Source organism: Apium graveolens, chromosome 9 (genome assembly GCF_009905375.1).
Source record: "Apium graveolens cultivar Ventura chromosome 9, ASM990537v1, whole genome shotgun sequence".
Lineage (NCBI taxonomy): Eukaryota > Viridiplantae > Streptophyta > Magnoliopsida > Apiales > Apiaceae > Apium > Apium graveolens.
The window spans coordinates 282,522,709-282,547,014 of NC_133655.1; the positions used below are offsets into that span (position 1 = coordinate 282,522,709).

At 34.9% G+C, this 24,306-nt stretch overlaps 3 protein-coding genes across 3 annotated transcripts; 2 read left to right on the forward strand and 1 right to left on the reverse strand.

Moving 5' to 3' along the window:
* Positions 1-682: 682 nt before the first annotated feature.
* Positions 683-5,206, forward strand: LOC141686447 (uncharacterized). The gene is made up of 7 exons (XM_074491482.1): positions 683-1,555; positions 1,613-2,068; positions 2,212-2,505; positions 2,586-2,744; positions 3,003-3,070; positions 3,190-3,496; positions 4,931-5,206. Exons 1-7 carry the CDS (start codon positions 683-685, stop codon positions 5,204-5,206), a joined length of 2,433 nt encoding a protein of 810 aa, XP_074347583.1.
* Positions 5,207-14,189: 8,983 nt separating this feature from the next.
* On the reverse strand, positions 14,190-16,717 carry LOC141686448 (uncharacterized). Its single transcript, XM_074491483.1, has 3 exons — positions 16,628-16,717; positions 15,711-16,571; positions 14,190-15,614 (listed from the first exon to the last, which is right to left on the reverse strand). The coding sequence occupies exons 1-3, from the start codon at positions 16,715-16,717 to the stop codon at positions 14,190-14,192; spliced, it is 2,376 nt and encodes a 791-aa protein (XP_074347584.1).
* Positions 16,718-18,599: 1,882 nt separating this feature from the next.
* On the forward strand, positions 18,600-19,142 carry LOC141686449 (uncharacterized). Its single transcript, XM_074491484.1, has one exon. The coding sequence runs from the start codon at positions 18,600-18,602 to the stop codon at positions 19,140-19,142; it is 543 nt and encodes a 180-aa protein (XP_074347585.1).
* The last annotated feature ends 5,164 nt before the right edge of the window (positions 19,143-24,306 follow it).

Here is a 24,306-nt window from a genome sequence, read left to right on the forward strand (position 1 = left end):
GGAGGTGGGTTAGCGTTAATGTGGAAAAATGAGGGGGGTGTAAATATTAGAAGTAGTAGTAACCACTATATAGATTTCGAGGTTACGTGTGATCAAGTGGGACATTGGCGATATACAGGGTTCTATGGGCATCCAAAGAGACTGAGAAGGAGAGAGTCATGGCAAATGATTAGGGAGTTTGCTGAAGAATCTCAACTTCTGTGGTGCATTATAGGCGATTTAATGACATGATGTACGTTCATGAAAAACAAGGGGGTAGGCACCATAAGAGTATGTTATTGGAGGGTTTTAAAGAAGCTCTGCAGGAAAGTGGGTTGGTTGATCTAGGTTTTATTGGTAATGAGTTTACGTGGGAACGGTCAAGAGGTAGTTTAACATGGGTACAAGAAAGGTTGGATAGGGGATTAGCAACTCAGGAATGGAGAAATATGTTCCCCCAAGCTACCGTCAAAGTGCTAGAGGTATCGACATCTGATCATATGCCTCTTTTCTTGGAAGTAAATAAAATGAATTTTGTCCCTAAAACAAGGAGATTCCGATTTAAAAACATGTGGATCAAAGAAGATCAATGTCTCAAACTCGTGCAAGAAAGCTGGAAGCAAACGGAGGGTAGAAGTGTTATAGAGAAGGTGAATTATTGTTGCTTAAAGCTTGAAGAATGGGGGGAGGAAAGACTAAAGAGATGAAAATAAAAATTCAAGAGTATAGAAAGGAGATGAGAAAGTATAGATCTCGACGAGATGATTATGGGGTTCAGAATTATAATGAAGCCAGGTGGGAGTTTTTAAAGTTACTAGAAAAGCAAGAAGTTTACTGGAATCAACGAGCAAAACAGTTATGGCTCAAGAAAGGTGATCAAAATACGAGATTCTTTCATAATTATGCTTCTGGAAGAAAGAGACACAATCAGTTGACAAGATTGAAGAATAAGAATGGTGTGTGGAAGGAAAACCGTGAAGATATAAGGGCAATTATCACAGAATATTTTGAAGAACTCTTTCAAGCCACAACATTAGCAGGTGGTTTATCGGAGAGAGAGGTAATCAATCGGGTTACAGAAGAACAGAAACATAAGTTGCTGATACCGGTTACGCATGAGAAGGTTAAAGAAGCGGGCTTTTATCAGGCCTATTGGAGTATAGTAGGTAATGATGTGGTGAAATTTTGCCAGTCGTTTTTTCTTACAGGGGAGCTTTCAGATGGAATTAACCGTACAATGGTTTGCTTGATACCAAAAACTAAGCATCCTCATCAAATGACTGATATAAGGCCTATATCTCTGTGTAATGTTTTATTTCGTATCTTATCTAAAGTAATGGCCAATCGTCTTAAACAGTGTTTACCAAGCTTGATCTCGGATAAGCAAAGCGCATTTATTGAAGGAAGATTACCTACAGATAATGCTCTCATTGCATTTGAACTTAATCATTATATTCGGAGGAAAACACAAGGAGTTAATGGAGTTGTTGGGTTGAAGTTAGATTTTTCTAAAGCTTATGATAGGCTTGAATGGATCTTCTTTGAGAATATGTTGCAAAAGTTTTGCTTTAACAGTGTATGGGTGGAAAGGGTTATGAGGCGTGTTTAGACAGTTTCTTATAGCTTTGTTCAGGATGGGACTGAGTTCGGGAATATACGGCCTAAACGAGGTATTAGGCAAGGGGATCCTATTTCCCCTTACTTATATATCTTGCGTGCTGAAGGGTTAAGCTCGATCATTAGAAGATATGAAGAAGCTGGGTTAGTGCATGGTTGCTCCATTGCTCGAGGGGCACCTCCTATATCGCATTTATTTTTTGTGGATGATTGTTATGTCTTCTTCAAAGCAACAGTTCAGGAAGCGAGGAGCATGAAGAGTATTTTGGAGAGATATGAGAGATTGTCAGGTCATGCAATTAATTTAATGAAGTCGATGGTGACATTTAGTCCAAATACCGAGGATACTTGCAGGCTACAGATATGTACTACTCTTCAAGTTCAAGAATCAGCGTTACCAGGGAATTATTTAGGCCTACCAATGTATATTGGAAGGCGTAAAAACAATGCTTTCAAATTTCTGACAGAAAGAGTGAGTCAAAAGTTACAGGGATGGAGGAATAAATCGATGTCAAAGGGGGGAAAATGGTGCTTCTTAAAACGGCTGCTAAGTCAATACCTAACTTTTGGATGAATCTTTTTGTAATTCCAAGTGAGGTATGCAATGGTATCTAGAGGCAAATGAATGCATTTTGGTGGGGGAATGGTGGCAGGGGGAAAGGGATTCGTTGGTTGGCATGGGAGAGACTGTGTGAAGGGAAACAGAATGGGGGATTGGGGTTCAGAGATTTGAAGAAGTTTAATGTGGCAATGTTGGCGAAACAGGGGTGGAGACTTCTGAATGGTGACAATGCACTGGTTACAAATTTGATGAAGGCAAAATACTATTCCAATTCTAATTTTTTAGATGCAACTTTGGGTGTTAATCCAAATTATATGTGGAGAAGCATTCTTCAATCTCAAAACATTGTAAGACAAGGGAGCAGAAGAAGAATTGGGGATGGGGGAGTACAAATATATGGAAAATGCCGTGGTTACCATGTATGCAGAATGGATATCTCACGACTATAATGCCGAATGAATTACAAAATGTGCAAGTTGCAAATTTAATGACTAAGAGTGGTAACGGATGGGATGATGAAATTCTGAAGGATATATTCAATGACAGAGATATTGAGCTAATCAATAGCATTCCAATCTCGAGGAACGTACAGCAAGATTCGTGGTTCTGGGCTCTAAAATAATCTGGCTTGTTTACTGTTAAAAGTTGCTACAAGAGATTGATAGGTGAGCAACACTGGCCACAGGCTGATTTTTGGAGAAAGTTATGGTCATAAATCTTTCGAGTAAAGTGACTAATTTTATTTGGAGAGCGTGTAAAGCTGTAGTGCCAACAGCGGTGGCTTTAGCAGAGGAACGGGTGGAAATTGATACCAGATGCTCTTGGTGTTTGGTATTAAATGAAGATATTACTCATGTGTTATTTGGGTGCTCATTTGCAAAAGATGTGTGGTCGAAGGTGGGAATCCAGGAGGTAAGTACTGAGAGTTGTCAAGGGTCTATATGGGAGGCCTTCTCATATCTTTTTAACATATGTACTCGAGAAAAATTAACATGGACATCAATGGTCTGTTGGAGCTTATGGAACTGAAGAAATCGTTGGGTATGGGGTAAGATTATAGGCTCGGATTTTGGTGTGCATGCAGCTGCAATAAACTTACTAATTGACTGGAAAAGGAGTCAACTGGAGAAACAAAGTTGCAAGCCTGTTGTTAATTCGAATCCAAGGAGTTGGTCTCCACCTCCTCATGGTTGGGTGAAAATTAATATTGATGCAAAAAATTTCGAAGCAAATGAAAGTGTGGGGTTAAGCAGTATAATCAGGAATGAAGCTGGGCAGTTTATTCGAGCTAGAGCACAGAGAATTTCAGCAAAAATGCAACCTCGAGAGGCAGAAGCAGTAAGTTTAAAAGAGGCGTTATCTTGGACGAAGGAACTGGGTTTTAAAATATGTGTCTTTGAAACGGATGCTAAGATGCTAGCAGATGCGTGTAAGGGAGTTCAGGGTCGCTCATTTTTTCATACAATTGTCTTAGATTGTATTGATTTTTTTTACGCACTTTGATGATGTGCGAGTAGAGTTCGTTCATAGGTCTGCGAATGGAGTAGCTCATACTTTAGCTAGGGCTACTCATTCTATGTCAGGCTTCCAAGAGTGGATTGATGTTACTCCGAAAGTCATTTCGGATGTACTGATTCTTGATTTGATTTAATGAAAGCAAGTACTGTTATTTCAAAAAAAAAAAACTTAAAGCGTAAACTACTAGAAAGCATGGTTTTTTTGTAACCAACCACATCATAATGTCATAAGCTGGATAACAAAAGTTTAACTAGTTCAAAAGTAATAAACACATCTAAGCGCTAGTCCTTGTGGTCAGAGGAGTACAATCAGCACATGTCTCGCCTGAAACTGTCCCCCAAATATTAACAATATCAATCTTCAATTCGGGGTTCGCTTAAACTAAATTTTCAGGACTAAGGTTAAGTTGTCTTGGACCTTCTGATTGACCTTGGCATCCACTTCATCATACACCCTGTTATTTATCTTTGATTCCACTTCTTGAATAACTTCCTGCTTTATCTTCTTTGTCAATTCTTGTACATACAAACTTGTTGAAGCTGAAATTTGAGTAGCATTTTTTTATAGATTTTGTGTCACGTCTTCCAATGAGCCAACATGGACCATGTGACTTTTTTCCTCCAGATATTAGTTTCTCAATATCGTCAACTTATTCTGATGAATTCAGTTTTTTCTCAATTGTTTCCTACAAAATAGTCGACATCAGTTTCACAAGGAATTAAAAATGCACTCAGGAGGTAAAATATAGATCCAGAGGATTTATCGAAGAGTATATTACTTACAATTCTATAGTTCATCACATCAATATATATTAGTCTTGTATTCACGTCTAGGATTGCGCTTTCGAGTTTTATAAAAACTAGCCCATCACATTCCTTTTGATCTTCGTGCATTTTTTTTCCTATCAAAATTAAAAACACATAGGTACGGGATTATTCTAGAGTGAAGGGTTGTTATTAAAGAGGACGCGCTCTCTACCCCCACCAACAGGAGATCGCACCCAACCTCACCGTGGCTGGAAGGTATTTTTATTGTTATGTTTTACTAACTATTTGATTCTAGGATAGTTGCATGGGTGAGCTCTCACGACGCGCCCACTCTTTTAGTTGACTTATTATACCTATCTTCTAACCTTATTTTTGTAGGTGTTTTCCATTAACCCATGTTTATAAAATTTTAATTATCTTTATAGAAGACCGTAAGGGCGCGCGCCCCAAGGGATATTTCAAAGACTTGTTCCCTTAATGCTTTTAGGTACACAATGCCGATGATGTTTCCTGGTGCATAATCCTGATGACTTTATGCTTCTTGGTGCGGAAATACCGAGAGGATGTCCATTTGCTTCCGGGTGCGAAATCACTATGTAGAACATTCGCTTTTGTGGAAAAACCTGATGAGGTGTCCGTCCGCTTCCGGGAGAAACACTCGATTAGGACACCTACTTTTAGGGGCAAAAACCTAATGAGATATTCACCGCTTTTGGGGGCAAAAACCCAAGTAGGATATTTGCTTCGAGGGGCTAAAACTTGAAGACATCTAGATATGCCTGAGATTCCTTATATTTTTGGGTTATTATTTAGATGTAAATCTTGTCCTTAAGAAAACTACTTCCAACAAGGAATCTGATTCTTAATGGAAACCTTCTTCTATTTGAATTAAATTACTTATCCGCCAAGAACTAGGTTAGTTGATCTTATATAAAATGAGGAACGTAGGCACATAGTGAGCGACAAATGTTTGGAAGAACCCAGAGAGCCAAATATAAACCCTAAACAATCCCAACCCCCAATTTTTCATAACCGCCATAGTTCAGTAAATTTTCAAGCAAAGAACTGCTCTAGATCACGAACCTCAAATCTTTGTTAACCAAATTCCTCTGTTAACATATTTTATTGATACATTGTCATTTGAATTCAAGAATCACTTAAAATATTATGTGTGTCGGTTTATTGAATCATAATTTATGATACATTAGGAAAAACTATAAATATGATATGAGAAAATTTATTTTAACAAATCACAGTGGCACAACGAAAGTGTGGTGGGCCATATCCCACTGGTATGATAATTTAATTAATTTTTTTAAAATTTGTTAGAGCACCCATAAATTATCCCAAAAATTATTTATTTACATGATAAGTTTCCCGATAAGAATATGAAACCCCGCATGCATACATATGCGTCCCCAAATTAAAATTTGACATGTATATGTTAAGTCACTTGGGACAACTTTTGGGAGATTCTGTTGGATTCTCTAGCATTACTCGAAACTATTCATGTTGCTTAATTCATTTCCTTCCATTTTGGGCACACTAAAACCTCTTTAAAATAATAAGGTATGGATCCTCAGATTTTATTAATTTATCGAGGTAAAAATACATTATTAATATTAAGATAGAGATCATTTTTTTTTGCTCAAATTATTAATTTATCATGGATTATTAATTAATTTAATATTAATTATGATTCTTCCTGTTATAATTAATCAATACTTATATAAAGGAGAAGACGGGGGCGTTTAGGTGACGCATCTCAGATCGTCTCATTCTATTTTTCTAATTTTCTTAATTTTTTGAGTTAATAAATATCAAAAATTATAATTACCTTATATTCTCCTAAATATACTGTCACCATTCGTAATATTCTCCTAAAATTTCTGCAAAATCTTTAATTAAGATTTTTGAAATCAACTTAACATCATAATAATCTCGTGAAACTTTTACTTTCCATTTAAATCAACTTACCGTATTGATATTCTCCAAAATTTCCTTTTAATACAAATTCTCCTCTTTCTCCTTAAAACAAGTTACTATATTTTATTTTTCTATATCAAAAATTACAATTAACTGATATTCTCCTAAATATACTATCACTGTTCGTAATATTCTACTAAAGTTTCTACAAAAACTTTAATTAATTTTTTTGAAATTAACTTAGCATCATATTCTCCTAAAATTTCTCCTTCCATTTAAATCAACTTACCAACTTGATATTCTCATTAAATTCTTTTTAAATATCATTTCTCCTCTTTCTCCCAATATCAACTTACTATATTATATTTTACTTATATTTTTCTTTTAATTTTGAGCCTATAAAATACTATAAAAGGCAAGTATTTACAAATAAGTTTTCTCAATATTTTTTAAAGTCATTATATCATTATATTATTATTCTATGCTTATCTAAAGGAGAAGACGAGGGCGGTGAGGTGGCGGCTCTCAAATTGTTTCAATCTATTTTTTGTATTTTTTTGTAATTTTTATATTATTAAATAGAAAAAAATATTACATTAATTATTAACTAATACATAATATAATTTTATGATAATTTGTGAATAATGAGAGAGCGACTCATTGGAATAAAATGTTTAAAGAGAAAATGATTTTTCAAACTTTTTAATTTATGGTATTTATTTATTATTCTTAATTTTCAAATGATCAAGATTAGATAAGAAAAGAAAAAGAAAGCGAAAAGTTATTTTAAAAGGCCGCTGCGAAGTGCGGCTCACTAAACTAGTTTTCACAAAACTAGAGCTAGAGTGTACAAATACTGGTTCTTGTCATGTTGTGTTCGAGGTAATCGTGTCTCGTGATAATATTTTTTGTTATTTATTTTTATAACAAATACACGTTAATATTTTGCTGAAATCCAGTTATTTATGTTTGTGTTATTGATGAGTGATTATTGAAATATTTTCTCATGTCTAACTCGATAAGTAAAAGTACACAAGGATAGTTATGCATGACATTATTAATTTACAAATAAATACATATGTGAGGTGGTAATGGTCTGGCATCAAGAATTGTGATATACATTCTAGAAATGAATTACTAAAAAAATATATTTTGAGGATTTAACATTATGTTTTATACTATTTTTTTATAATAGTTCAAATTAATATATATATATATATTTAATGAATCTTTATTATACTCTCTTTGTCCCTTTTTAGTTATCCTATTTGACTGTTGACGGGTCAAAATGACAAACGTTTAACTGAAATTTCAAAATGACAAACGTTTAACTGAAATTTACATATAATATATAATTGTAAAAAAATAAGAAAAAATATATCATCGCAAATATATCCTATTTATTTTAAAATGTAATTTTTAGTTTTTGAAAATAATGTCAACAATTAGTAAAGATTAAAAATTCTCATTTAAATGACTAATTTATCCATGTATTTTAAATTAATATAAAAGATGTTTTTGGGAGTAATTGAACCTGAGTCTTAGTCTTTAAATTCACAAGCACATCACCTTACCACTACACCACACTGTTACTTAAGTTTTTTATCATACACATAATATGTGAGTGTCATATAACGACAATTTATTTAACTTTAAACATAATTACTAATATATTTGTAGAGATAGTTTTGAACAATTGAATTTGAGATATAAAGTTAAGTACAATATATAAACGGATCATTACGTTATTTATTCAATAATTTAGTTTGAAAAATATGTCTCATATATTTTTAATATATATTTTTAATAAAAAAAATATTGTACATATAATAATATTTTTAAATGTTAAAAAGAGATACAATTATATAAATAATATAAATGTACAACATATTTAGATAAGTTATAATTAGCGTATTTCGATTTATTTCAAATTCAAAATTAGAATTTGACCCATTTTTCAAAAAATACGCGAAATCTGACTAAATGGTCTGCCCGTAAATACCATGTCACTACATAGGTCTAATTTGAATTAAGAGTTTTACGAGAAAATATTACCAATAAAATTAATATATTTGGGATCTTTATAAAAACAAGTCAATTGATTTATATATCAAAATTACCAGCTTCAAAATCAGAATTTTACTCATTTTGAAAAATACTCGCAGTTTGAATACATGACTCGGCCGAAAATACATCATCATTATCTAGATTTAATAAATTTAAATTACGAGCTCGACGATAATATCTTACCAATAAGGATAAATTTTATAATATCTTATAATAATAAAAATTAATATTTTTGAGCTCTTTATACGATCAAGTCAATTGATATTATGTATCAAAATTACTATTTTTATACTATTTTACTTGGAGAACATATATGAACTCCCATACTGAACTAAAAACAAGGACTCTCGTGTATATATATATATATATATATATATATATATATATATATATATATATAATTAAATTAGCAATAATAAATTTACAAAAAAATATTTAGTGTTGGAAAATATTGTACAACTATTTTAAATTATTTGAAAAAAGGTTAAAACTATAATGTATTGCACTATTTGATTTAATCCATGTTATGCTATATAAATAAAATAATTAATATTAGTCGATATTTTGAAAGGATTAATAAGTTCAACTAATATTTTAAAAAAATCATCAAATTGAAAATATTTAATTTTAGAAAAATAGTATACAATGTTATAAAGTTACTATAAAAAGAAATATTAGTATCATAAATGAAAGAAACTTTAAAATGATTTGAATGATGATATTAGTAAATTTATCTTCAGATTTTTGAACAAAAAAAACTTCTGAATATTTGTAGTTAGTCTTGACGATATATGAATTATTTTTATGTCAGATCCATGACTCATTCTCTTTTAAGTTAAAATAGATATTGTTTGATTTTCAGTGTTACTACGGCTACGATATATAAATAATAGTAATTTATTTATTAGAATTTTTGAATAATCATAAATACATGTTATTTGAGTAATTTACTGAATAACAATTAGATATATAAATGACCAAGATATCTAGAATATAAATAAACGAGATCAACATAATTTACTCAAAAATATAATAAATAATAATTTACATACATAAACACACATATGACTTTATCTTAACCAAAATTAAAAAAAATCAATTTTGATGTTGTATTTCAGAGTTATCAATATATATACTATAAGAAAATAGCATAAGTCTTTTATGTTCTGAAAATAAGAATGATCAATTAAATTTAAGTTTTTTTTCAATATGTTAAAAACTAAATAGATTGTGTCAATTTTAATTTATGAATTGACAATAATCTGATATCTTATAAAATTAACTTTGTATAATGGAGATATTTAAAAGCTAAATACATGGTCGAGATCAACTTTAGTTAGTGATTAACAATGATATTAAATAAACATAAGCGTTGAATTAAAGAAATAATATTTTTCTTAAAAAATAAACTTATATTAATTGAACCGTAAATTCTACTTTGTTCGTTGAATATTACGATTGCAGTTCTTGACCACTTTAATTATGCATTACTAATCCTTTTAATTTAAGGAAGATAATTGTAAATTAGTAATGATTTTATTAATAAAATATCTCATTACTCCGGGTTTATTTGACCAAAACTCAAAAATTTACTCGACGCTGTAATATACATATATGTTAATTTTTAGTTTTTTTTATAAATATATTGACAATATTTGATGGATTAGCTAAATTTTTTTTACACGTACAGTACCGCGACTACCTGCTTGTATTTATTTAATAAATACAAAATTATACAACATAAATAAGAAAATAAGTATTATAGTTAATGAGATATATTTAAAAACGTTAGGAACGTTATTAATGTTTTACATGAAATCATACACATTGATAGATACTCAACTTATATACGTTATACAATATTTATCAATAAAAAACGATTAAATTTTTACTAATATAATTGTATGATGTACAAATAAATCTAGAGTAAAATTAAAAACACGACAACTGATTAAGAACGGAGGTGAGTTATATCAATGTATGGCTTCTCCAATAGGTGACAAGTCCTACATGGCATGACACTCGGTGCCAATCTATTGGAATACCAAGGGTGCTTGAAAAGTGCCAATGGCCAACTTTTGGCGCCCTCTCAATATAACTAAAATCCAATTCTCGTAAAAAATGTATATATAAATCTTATCTCTTCAATTATATTTAAATTATTTCTTTATCTAGTGTTGATTTTATATGAGTTAATGTGGGGATCATTTAAGCACCTTGAGAGAGTGCTTACTATTGAAGTTAAAGGGTGCCAATTTTGACATGAATGAGAAATAAATTAAAAAATGAATATTTTAGATAAGTTGGCATTGGTTGGCACCCAAGGGGTGTCTCTATTGGAGATACTCTTTGTACTCTAGTTTTTCGTGGGGACAAAGTGTGGTTATTCCATGTTAAAATACATATTTTTCTGTTGACATGTTAAAATAGAGACTTCCACGGTGTTACTTGCAAATAAAAATGAATAATATATATCCGCTGGATTTGAATATGAAGCAACTAGAAAAACCACAAACAACCAACTTAACCAACTACATATTGATCATAGAAGACTCGATTGTACAGTCCGTAACACGAACTGGTTATTTATCTAGCTAGTCCAGTCTTCTTCATCAACATATTAGTTTCTTAGCCACAATATGTCATATGTCGCAACAAAATGATAGACGGGGAACAAAGTCAGGCTTTATCCCGAGGACTTAAAAAGCTATGTGGTCTGCGAGCCAACATCTTGTATTCATGTGACATACAAATACATCATACATTCTCGTACCAACATGATCCTCAATAATTGGTACGGGTCGGGCTACGCTATTTTGCACCTTGTGATAAATGTACATAGCATACGGGTGGGAAACTACCTACTCCTGATGCGTGAAGTGACAAACTCGAACATTGATCGGAAGGAATCCACACAACACTACTAGAAATATGGCATCAAATATCAGTTCAGAACCGATGTTAAAAAAATCTGAACCGATATATTCGCGTGTGATGTTAAATGTCATCAGCCTAAACATCAAAGTTAAAAGCATATATTTGGCCTTTTAATTTCTGAACATAGACAACGCCTACTATGTGAAACCGATGTCAGTATTCGTATTCAACATCATTTTTTTCTAAACCGATGTTAAATAGGATTTTAACATCGGGTGCATTACATGCCGATATCTAAGCACCGATGTCGTATCTACTATTTCTAGTAGTGCAAGCTGCGTTCACCTTTGGGATCGCCGGAACCTCGCAAACCAACTATGCAACCAACGATCAACTACTATACGGTGAGTGTAACAAATTAGGTATTCAATATCACGAAATCAAGTTGACAATAACAATCTTGCACTCAGTTAAAGTAAATCAACAAACAACTTGCTTAATTAGGTTACAGATTAGCCCCAATTCGAGTAAGAGGTCGCCTCCTACTGATATTTCTCTTAACAATATTTTTCATGCCTCACTTAACCCTATCTCATTCTATTTATACTCCCCTTCTGTAATTACCCTTTTACCCTCTAGTCCCTCCCACTTACTTTTCTTTATTTATTTATTTCCTCTGCTTCATTTTCTTTCCTCCTATTTTTATCTTTTCTTCTCTGATATGTCCACGTCATCATGGGGCCCTTTTGATTCTTCACATTACCCGGGGCCCAGACTTTCACCTTGTCCTCAAGGTGAAATGCAGGGAACAGTTCTTGCATCTGTTTATAGTCCTCCCAGGTTGCTTCCCACTCTGTCATGCCCCCCATTGAATTAAAACTTCTGTTCTTCCACTCCGGTCAGATGCAATTCTGGTGTCTAAGAGGGCAGTTGGTTCCACTTCTAAAACCAAATCAGTTATGAGTTGTGGTGGTATTGTCGGTGAGTGTAGTTGCTGACCAATTGCTTTTTTATGTTGTGATACATGAAACACAGTGTGGAGCTTACACGACGGTGGTAGATCCAGACGGTAAGCTACTTGGCCAATGCGCTCTAGTATGGGAAAAGGCCCATAAAAGCGTGCTGTTAATTTTTCACATAGTCTTCTTGCCAACGACTTTTGTTTGTACGGTTGTAGTTTAAGATAAACCAGTTCCCCCACTTGAAATTCCACTTCCCTCCTATGCATATCAGCGTATTTCTTCATCCTATGTTGTGCCTTCAACAAATGGGCCTTTACATCATCTAAGATTGCATCCCGTTCCAGTAGCTGCTCTTCTAAGGTTGCTAATGTTGTAATACCTTTCTCAAAGCGTAGCAGAGGTGGTGGATCTCTTCCATACACCACTTTGAAAGGAGTCGTATTGATGGATGTCTGGAACGAGGTTATACCAATACTCGAGCCATGACAACCACTTTGCCCACGAACTTGGTTGGCCGTTAATAAAATACTTGAGATAATTCTCCATGATTTTATTCACAATCTCCGTCTGACCATCAGACTGGGGATGGTATGCCGAGCTTCTGTGAAGTTTCATGCCTTGTGTCTTGAACAGTTCGCGCCAAAAAATGTTGAGAAAGACACGATCCCTATCTGATACAATGGTTGAGGGTATCCCATGATGTTTGACAATCTCCCTGATAAACGTATTTGCAACCGACTGTGTTGTATAAGGGTCTTTGATGCCAATAAAGTGTGCATACTTTGATAGACGATCCACCACTACCAACACCGTATCAACTCCCTGTGACTTGGGTAATCCATCTACAAAATCTAAGGATATATCCTCCCAAACCTTGGATGGAATTGTCAATGGCTGCAATAGTCCTGCTGGACTTAAGGATGATGTTTTGTTTTGCTGACAAATCGCACATGCCCGGACGTACTGCTGCACTCGTTTCCTCATCCCTGGCCAGAACCATTCTTGGGCCAACCGCATGTATGTTTTAAAATCCCCTGCATGACCTCCCAAAGTGCTATCATGGTACTCTTCTAGTAGTTGTTGTACTATTACAGATTTGGTTGGGATGAAAATGCGTTCCTTGTAACGTAAAATGCCTTGATCCACCTCATATCCATTGGGGACTTGTGTCCCAATACTAATATCTTCCTTTACCTTCTGGATGAAATGATCTTGCTGAATTTGAGGCATGAAATCTGCCCAACGAGCCCCACAAAGAGTTCTCAATGTTGTTAACTCTGCTTGGCTAACATATTCCCGTGATAAGGCATCAGCTATCTTATTAGCGGGTCCAGGTTTGTATTGGATATCAAAACTGTACACCATTAGCTTAAACACCCATCTTTGATAATCCATCTCGATCTCCCTTTGATCAAATAAGAAACGTAAGCTTTGTTGATCAGTCCTCACCATAAACTTGCGTCCCATTAGGTAATGACGCCATTTTTGAACCGCCAAAACAATGGCCATTAATTCTTTTTCGTATATTGATTTCAATCTGGTTCTCGACCCCAAAAGTTTGCTGAAATAGGCTATTGGGTGGTCATTTTGCAGTAACACAGCCCCCACCCTGAAACCTGATGCACTGGTTTCTATCACGAAAATTTGGTTGAAATTTGGTAGTGTTAAGATGGGAGCCTGCATCATTGCTTCCTTAAGTGTTTGGAAGGACTTTGTTGCTGCTTCCGTCCAGTGGTAGTTGTCCTTCTTAAGTTGTTCCGTCAATGGGGCTGCTAGTTTAGCATAGTCTCGTATAAATTTACGATAGTATCCGGTCAGTGCTAAAAACCCATGGAGCTCTTTTATGGATTTAGGCAAAGGCCACTCCTGCATTGCTTGTATCTTGGATACATCTACTGCCACCCCTGCTTCCGACTAAACATCTACTGCCACCCCTGCTTCCAAATAAACCACCTCCTTCTTTCCGAATTCACACTTTTTTTTATTGATGTTCAGTTGATGTTTAGTTAACAGATGTAGAACGATTCTTAACTGCTGCACATGATCATCCCGGCTGTGACTATAAATGAGAATGTCATCGAAGAAAACTAACACGAATTTTCGTAAATATGGTCTGAATATCTCATTCATAATCGCTTGAAATGTAGCCGGTCCATTTGTCAACCCAAAGGGAAGCACCAAAAATTTAACTCTAAATGAAAGCACCAAAAATTCATAATGCCCCTCATGCGTCCTAAACACAGTTTTTAGAATATCTTCCTCTTTCATACGTATTTGATGATATCCCGACTTCAAATCCAGTTTTGTAAACACCACTGCCCCCCTTAATTCATCTAATAATTCGTCTATAACCGGAATGGGGAATTTATCCAGAACAGTCACCTTATTTAAAGCCCTGTAATCTACGCAAAATCTCCATGAACCGTCTTTCTTTTTAACTAGTAGGACTGGGCTTGAGAACGGGTTGTTTGATGGTTGAATAATCTGGGCTTGCAGCATATCTCGAATCAACTTTTCTATCTCATTTTTCTGCACTTGGGGGTACCGGTAAGGACGAACATTAACTGGGTTCGTTCCTTCTTTTAAAATGATGGCATGGTCACGGCTACGCTGTGGGGGCAGACCTAATGGCAGTACAAAGACTTGTTGATACTCTTCCAAAACTGGTGCTAAAAATTCTGGACAATCTGCTCTACTTTCGTTCTCTTTAGTTGGTGTTTCCAGCACATTAAACTCTACCAAATACCCCTGCCCTTCTTTTTTTAGGTTCCTGATCATGGCTTTTAGGGATATCCCATTATGCCCTAATGAAGGATCTCCTTTTAAGGTGACTGTTTCTTCGCCCATTTGAAACTGTAGTGTTTGTGTTTTCCAATTCGTCGTCATAGTGCCCAATTTCTCCAGCCATTGAATACCTAATATGACATCTGAATTTCCAAGCTCTAACGGCAAAAAATTCTCAACTATTACCATACCTTGTACCTCCAAAACCACTGATTTACACATCCCTCTGCCTTGCACTGCATCCCCGGTGCCCAATGACACCCCAAATTCTAGTGAGGGTATTATTTGAATTCCTAAATTCTTCACTGCTGTCTTTGAAATAAAATTATGGGTTTCCCTCGGGTCAACCATAATAACTACGTTCTTGCCCTTGATTTGACCCATCAATTTCAGTGTTCGTGGAATACTAATCCCCATTACCGAATTTAGTGATATTTCAGGTTGAGGGGAGTTTGGACATACCTCGCTAGGATCATCTGAAACATGGCTATGAGGGCTTAATTCTAGTTCATCCTCGTCTCCTTCTCTAGTTAGCAAGATGCTGAGTTCCTTTCGCTTGCATCGATGGCCGATGGACCATTTATCATCACATCTATAGCATAACCCTTTTTCTCATTTCAACTGCAATTCTCTGTCACTCAATCTCCTTACCTGCCCACTTCCCCCAGTTGACACTACTGACTGGCTGTAGGTAGACTGCATTCCTTGTGACCTTAGCCCTGTTGAATAGTTCGCTGAACTTCCCTGTGCTGATAAGGAGGGGGTACTTTGGTTAAAACTTCCCCTATAGCTGGTCATTGCGCCACTTCGATTAAAATATTTCCTGTTATTCCCCACCCGTAATTTATCCTCCACCATCAAGGCCAAATCCATGGCATTGTCTAAATTTTTTGGACCCAACAATCTAACTTCTACCTTCACTTCCTCTTTTAACCCATTTAGAAATTGCCCATTTGCTATCTCTTCTGGAACACGCTCCAACGGTGCCAATAATTCAATGAACTTTCTTCGGTAATCCACTACGCTCCCGGTTTGTCTATGAGCTAGCCATTTTTCGTGTAATGTACCCGTGGCAGTTGATCTAAATTGTCGTCGAATCATTGCTTTCATCTCTTCCCAATTCTGAATCGGTCTCCATCTGTGTTCCCATTGGAACCATAACAACGCCTCCCCCTCCAATGCTACAATTGCTGCTTCGATTTTATCCTCCTCTGTCAAGCGATAGAACTGGAAATACCCCTCTGCTCTTAAAATCCATCCGTCTGGATTTATTCCATCAAACAAGGGCATGTCCAATTTCTTGAACCTCCAATTTGTTCCTTCACTTCCCACCTGATAACCCATTCCTACTCCCCCCCGGCCTCCACCTGACCCTCTTCCTCCGTGGCTGTCATCCCCTAAAATCACCCCTTTACTGTGGCTGATGTTCTCCCCTGTTATTGTTTCTCCAAATTTGTCCACCTCTGTAACCATATTCTCGTTTGGGGGTACCTCTGGTTGTTTCATTTGTGCCTTTTATTCAATAATAACTCTTTCAAATTGGTACGAATCTCCGTTTGGAATCTCACCTGCTCGTTTTTCATGGCTGCGATCAATTGCTCATGATGCTCTCTCGCTCTATTAATCCAACCTTCTAATCGCAATGTTGCCTCCTCCATTTTAGCATCTTGTTGATGGATGGTCTCCTCCACACTATGCACCAACCTACTTGTCAATGATTGCTATCGCCGCAACTGCCCCTTTAATCGCCGCTGCTACTTCCTCCGCTACCGTTCCCCTTATCTTTGTATGTACTGCATTCCACTGCTCATCACATGCCTCTGAACGCTGTGTTCCCGACGGTGGACCCATCTTTCGAACGGCTCTGATACCACTTTGTAACAAATTAGGTATTCAATATCATGAAATCAAGTTGACAATAACAATCTTGCACTCAGTTAAAGTAAATCAACAAACAGCTTGCTTAATTAGGTTACAGATTAGCCCCAATTCGAGGAAGAGGTCGCCTCTTACTGATATTTCTCTTAACAATATTTTTCATGCCTCACTTAACCCTATCTCATTCTATTTATACTCCCTTTCTGTAATTACCCTTTTACCCTCTAGTCCCTCCCACTTACTTTCCTTTATTTATTTATTTCCCCTGCTTCATTTTCTTTCCTCCTATTTTTGCCTTTTCTTCTCTGATATGTCCACGTCATCATGGGGGCCTTTTGATTCTTCACAGTGAGTCCCAAAGGTAGACGCAGCTAGTGTTTATAACTAAAATGAACTAAAAACGTTGGTCATTTTGAGCAGTCAATTACATCCTATGTGTTATAATTGATTGTAATTTGTCAATGGTAAAATAGTAAAGTTAGTCTTAGGAGTAGAAATTTTGATAATGCATTGAATATTTTTGTTCTTCAACTTGGCTATAAATACATGGCCTTGGTGAATGAAAAATTTGCACCAAGCATCTTACGTATATGCTCTCTATCTCCCTCCGATTATCATTCTTTCCCTCTCAGATTTAGTAGCCCCTTCTAAAATATTAAAGCTAGTATATTACAACACATTATCAGCACGAAGCTCTGCCGAAATTGAGAAGGTATAATTTTAATTTAAATATACATATATATGAGTAGACGTGGTTACACCCTCTACATATAATTCAAATATATATAATCGGAGTAGACGTGGTTACACCCTCTACTAATAATTTAAATATATATGGTCGGAGCACCGCCTATTAAAATTATTTTACGGTACCATTTAATTTTGGGTAATACCGAAGTATAGTGGGAACCTTAATTTATAAATTGCATACTTATCGGATAATATTTTTTTTTGCCCCTAACTAACTTATGCAGGATTGTCCACTTTAATTTATTATTGGTTGGAGATAACCTGCATACGCAGACGGCCGTATGGCGGTGAAAATCCATTTGTCATTATATATATATATATATATATGTTTATAATATCAATGATAATAATGATATATACATTAATTATTGCGTACTTGTTAACGCACCCGATTAACTAGGATTTTATGTAATATTTACATTGATGAATTAAAATTTAATAATTTTCGTGTTAATTCAGATTTAGTATGACAAATATTACAAGCTTGTCGTTCGTTGTCTTGGACATTTCTGGCGATAATTATTTATCATGGGTACAAGATGTAAAGTTGCACTTGGGTTCAAAGAATTTAAGTGATACAATAAAGACAGAAAATAAATCCACGACCGAAGAAAACTTTACCTCTATAATTTTTCTCCGACACCACATGCATGAAGATTTAAAATCTGAGTACTTAGAAGTCGAGGATCCCTTTATTTTATGGGAAAATCTAAAGGATAGGTTCGATCACCAGAAACTAGTTTATCTACTTGCAGCTGAAAATGATTGGGCTAATTTAAGACTTCAGGATTTTAAGAGTGTATGTTCAAAATAAGTTCTAGGCTTATTATGTGTAGTGAGAAAGTTACGGAAAAAAGAAAAATCGATAAAACACTATCAACTTTTCACCCCAACAATATCAACTTAGCAGAGATGTACAGGGAGCGCAAATTTACTAAGTTCGGGGATCTTCTATCAACTCTCCTCGTTGCTGAACAGAATCATGAATTGGTGATTAAGAATCATCAATCCCGTCCAACAGGATCTGCCCCATTACCTGAAGTAAATAACATGTCATTCCAGCAGAATGTACGTGAAAAAGGGTATAAAGGTGGACGGGACCAAGGGCGGTACCGTGGACGAGGTCGGAGCCACGGGCATTTTCGTCCATATAACAACTCTGGTCACCGGAAGTGGCAATCTGAATCACAGAGTAAAAGAAAGGCACCACGAGGAGGAAAAACTGAAAATGTTTGCTATAGGCGCGGCATGGATGGGCACTGGACACATAATTGTCATGCCCCAGATCATCTTGTTAAGCTATACCAATCTTCTCAAAAATCAAAAGAGAAAATGGTAGAAACAAATTTCGCCAACAATAACATAGATGATTTCCCGAGAATCACAACTGGAGGAATAAGCATTAATGGTCCAAATGAACCTAACGAAACTCCCATATGGGAGGCTGAAGATTAGTTTCATATAATTACTATAATAGTGTGTATTGTATGCTTTATTTTGTTTGAACTATGTAGTGTGTTATATTATTATCAAATAAATTATTTTCTTAATTATATACAGAATGGATTCTGAAGATATATGCATTGTTGATTGTGGTACAACTCATACGATTCTACAGAACCGAAAATATTTTACCCAAATAACCAAAACCGAAGCTCAAGTCGGAACGATTTCCGGCGTATCTAATATAATCGAAGATTTTGGAAAAGCTAGTTTTATCCTCCCTAATGGTACCCACATACACATTCCAAATGCATTATATTCTAGTAAGTCTACTAGAAATCTTCTTAGTTTTAAAGATATCCGACTCAATGATTTTCACATCGAAACTACCTCTGAGGCTGATAGAGAATATCTTCTTATTACTTCCGCTATTTCTAAAAACAAGAAAATCTTAGAAAAGTTTCACTCACTTTCCTCAGGATTATATATGATGAAAATTAAAACTATTGAGTCACACAATGTCATTGCTTCCAAACTCATAAATCCAAAATCTTTTACACTTTGGCATGAAAGATTAGGTCATCCTGGCGTCTCTATGATGCGTCGTATTATAGAAAAATTCTACGGGTCATCCTCTTAAAGATTTTAAAGTTCTTTCCAATAATGACCTTCCATGTTCAGCATGTTCTTTAGAAAAATTGATTACTCGACCATCCCCTACTAAAGTTCAGCTTGAAAACCCAACTTTTCTAGAAAGGATCCAAGGCGACATATGTGGACCTATACACCCATCATCTGGCCCATTTAGGTACTTCATGGTATTAATCGATGCCTCAACTAGATGGTCTCATGTTTGTCTTCTCTCAACTCGTAATGATGCTTTCGCAAAATTACTTGCCCAAATAATCAAATTACGAGCTCAATTCCCAGATCATTGCATTAAGTCAATTCGTTTAGATAATGTCGGCGAATTCACATCTGCAACTTTTGTCGACTATTGCATGTCTGTAGGAATCTCAGTTGAAAACCCAGTTCCTCATGTACATACACAAAATGGGCTAGCCGAGTCCTTTATCAAAAGACTCCAACTTATTGCAAGACCGCTTTTGTTGAAAGCAAAATTACCTACATCTATTTGGGGTCACGCAATACTTCATACTGCTAATATTATTAGGATTAGACCAACTTCCTACAACCAACATTCTCCGCTATAACTGGTACTTGGTCAAGTTCCTAATATTTCTCACTTCAAAATTTTCGGAAGTGCTGTATATGTACTGAAAGAGATGTGTCCTAAGTCCAATCATGTATGATGATTTAGGAATAACTTTTATGTAATATGTTTTGATTTCATTGATATTAATAAAAGACTTGTTTTGGTTTTATTGCGGGCTTTATCTATTTAAGTGTTTAAATAAGATATACCATAGTTTAGAGTAAAGCTTTTTATGGATTATGATGAGATCATAATAATGAGACCTAAAAGATGATAACTCTAAACTTAAATATTTCCTGGTCGTAGGATTACTAACTGGTAATTAGTAATCCGCAAAGATCGGTACATACTATGTTTGCTTCATTATGAAGGATGTCTGTTCTCATAGACATTTGTGTGGTGACGCTATAGCTAGTATGTAGGTGCTTATTATAGAATAAGTTCACTGAACATGACTCACACAGCTGAACAACTGATGGAGTTCACTCACGTGTCAGCAGTTGTTCACATAGTGATAGTTGTACAAGTATCCTTAGACTTAAGGTCATCATAGTCATCTTGTGTACACTGAACTATGCTTTGGTTTAGTTCTTAGTCTCTAGGGACAATTATAAGGGCTCTACTGGGTATAGGAATTTGTACACGAAGATAGTGTATGATCAATAAAGGATCTACCCCTTCCAGTGAAGGAAAAGAATGTTCAATGCTGATCCACTTATGCTAGTTCAGGAATCTCTGGCCAGGGTGAATGAAATTAGAAAGGAGTTTCTAATTTACATTAAATAGAACTAAGCATAGTGAATGGGAAAGTAAATGATTAAATAAGATAGGCTTGACACAAGTTCCATACCATGTATTTAATCGTGACATTGCAGGGTAGAAGGAATTGATTATACGGTAACTACTCACTGAATAGGTTCTTGGTATTCTAAGCAGTGAATTCGTATTATCCGAATAGTCGCGATATGCTGAGAAGTATCCCTCACGATGTAGAATAAATATGATTAATTTATTAATTAATCATATTTAATGAATTAGAGAATTTATATAAATAATGATAAAATAGTTTTATTATTAATTGTTTCTACTACCGGCTTAATATTGAACCTACAGGGTCACACCATAAAAGAGAATGATTTAATGGTGGAGGAATTAATTAATAATGGCTGGTAATTATTTATTTGTGAAATAAATAATTAATTAGCATATTTAATAATTGATTAAATGAGATTTAATTAATTGTTAATATTATTAATTAAGAATTTAATTTTGGAAATTAAATCAAGTGAGAGAATTATTTTTCTAAAGTGTTTAGAAAAGGGATTAATGATTAAAAGGTATTTTAATTATTAGTTAATTGGTTAATAAGAATAATCAATTAAAGGGCTAATAATAATAATATTTTATGGAAAAATTTTAGCTAAAAATTTTGCCCATAAATATACTATTATAAACCCTATTTGCCTCAACCCAAATAATTAACCCTAATTCTAAAGTAGAACAAGAGGGAGACAACTAATTCTCTCAACCTCTTTCTCCTCCATCACATTGTACTCTTGGTGGATACCGGTGGAGTGCTTCACACTTGAGGAGCAGCTACTAAGGATTTTCGTTCATCGTTCTTGGATCGCTATTAAAGACCTCTATCTATCCATTAACGTAAAACTTCTTAAGGTAAACATATTGACCTACGAATTAAATATTATTTTTTGCATGGATCCTGCGGAGGGTTTCGATTTTTTTTAAGATTTAAATTTACGTTTTCGTTGCGTTTATGTGCTAAAAACCCTTCATATACCGATTGCTCCACCACAAAGATCGAAGATGGGAGCTCAAAGAAGAGTAGGTATCTACGCTGGTTTTGATTCCACATCTATAATTAGATATCTGAAGCCTCTAACCGGAGACTTATTTACCGCAAGATATGCAGATTGTCATTTTGACGAGTCTATATTTCCTCCCTTAGGGGAAGATAAACATTCAAATAAAGTTAATCCTGACATAACATGAAATGCATCAGGATTATATTTTCTAGATCCACGTACCGGTCAATGCGAACTTAAAGTTAAAAGAATTATTCATATGCCAAAATATCGCAAACCAAATACCTGACGCATTTAACGATTCTAGAAATATAACTAAATCAAATATACCTGCAGTAAATACTCCAGTTAGAATAGAAATACCAATTCAAAAATCAGATACAAAAGAATTGATTACAAAATCAAAGCCACGCCTGAAGCGTGGTAGACCGGTCGGTGCAAAAGATGTTGCACCACGAAAAAGAAAAATTAAAAAATTGCCCCTGAAGTGGCACATGCTCCAGAAGAAGCAAATACCCCTGAAGTGGTATTATCTCCTAAAGAGATTCTAGTCCCTGAAGATACGGGGTTAAACAATCACGAAATTTCAATAAATTATGTGCATGATATGAAATTATGGGATCGAAGTAAAGCCATAATCGATGATGTATTTGTGTATTCCGCAGCATTGAATGTAGACATAAATTCTGATCCTGAACCACAAAGTGTGGATGAATGCCGTCGAAGAAAAGACTAGCCAAAATGGAAAGACGCGATCCAAACAGAATTAAATTCATTGCGTAAAAGAGAAGTATTTGGACATGTTGTCCAAACACCAATCGGTATAAACCCTGTTGGGAATAAATGGGTATTCATAAGAAAACGAAATGAAAAGAATGAAATTATGAGATATAAAGCCCGACTTGTAGCACAGGGGTTTTCTCAAAGGCCTGAAATTGATTATCAAGAGACATACTCGCCAGTGATGGATGGAATTACTTTTCATTTTATATTAGGTATGGCATCTAAAGAAAAATTGGAAACACGTCTTATGGACGTCGTTACTGCATACCTATATGGTTCACTTGATAGTGAAATTTTTATGAAAATCCCAGAAGGGTTAAAAATGGATGAGTTCAAGAAACCTCGTCATATATACTCCATTAAACTTCAACGATCATTGTATGGACTGAAACAATCTGGTCGTACGTGGTATAACAGGCTAAGTCGTTATTTACAAAAGAATGGGTATATTAGTAACCAAATTACTCCATGTGTTTTTATCAAAAAATCACAATCTGGTTTTGTGATTATTGTTGTATATGTGGATGATTTAAATCTTGTAGGAACAGCTACAGAGGTTAATAATGCTGTCATATACTTAAAAACAGAGTTTGAAATGAAAGATCTTGGAAGGACAAAATATTGTCTTGGGATACAAGTCGAGCACTTGTCAACAAGAATTTTCCTCCACAATCCACATATACAGAAAAGGTTTTGAACAGATTTTACACGGATAAATCTCATCCATTAACTACTCCAATGGTGGTTAGATCTTTAGAGCCTGATAAAGATCCATTTCGACCACGAGAAGATGATGAAGAGGTTCTTGGTCATGAAATCTCATATCTAGGTGCAATTGGTGCACTTATGTTTCTTGCAAATAATACAAGGCCAGATATTGCATTTGCTGTGAATTTATTGGCTAGATTTAGCTCTGCTCCGATGGACAGACATTGGAAGGAGATCAAACATATATTTCGTTATCTTCGTGGAAAAATAGACTTTGGATTATTCTTCCCGGAAAAATCAACATCTCAGTTGATTGGATATGCAGACGCTGGATATTTGTCAGATCCTCATTTTGGTAAATCACAAACTGGATATGTATTTACATATTGCGGTACAGCCATTTCCTGGAAATCCACGAAGCAAACTACAGTGGCAACCTCAACAAATCACTCAGAACTCATTGCAATTCATGAAGCCAGTAGAGAATGTGTTTGGTTGCGATCTATCATCAAGAATATTCGAGAATCATGTGGATTACCAGACATCACTAGAAGTCCTACCATTATGTTTGAGGATAACACTGCATGCATTGATCAACTCAAGGAAGGATATATCAAAGGAGACAGGACGAAACACATTTCACAAA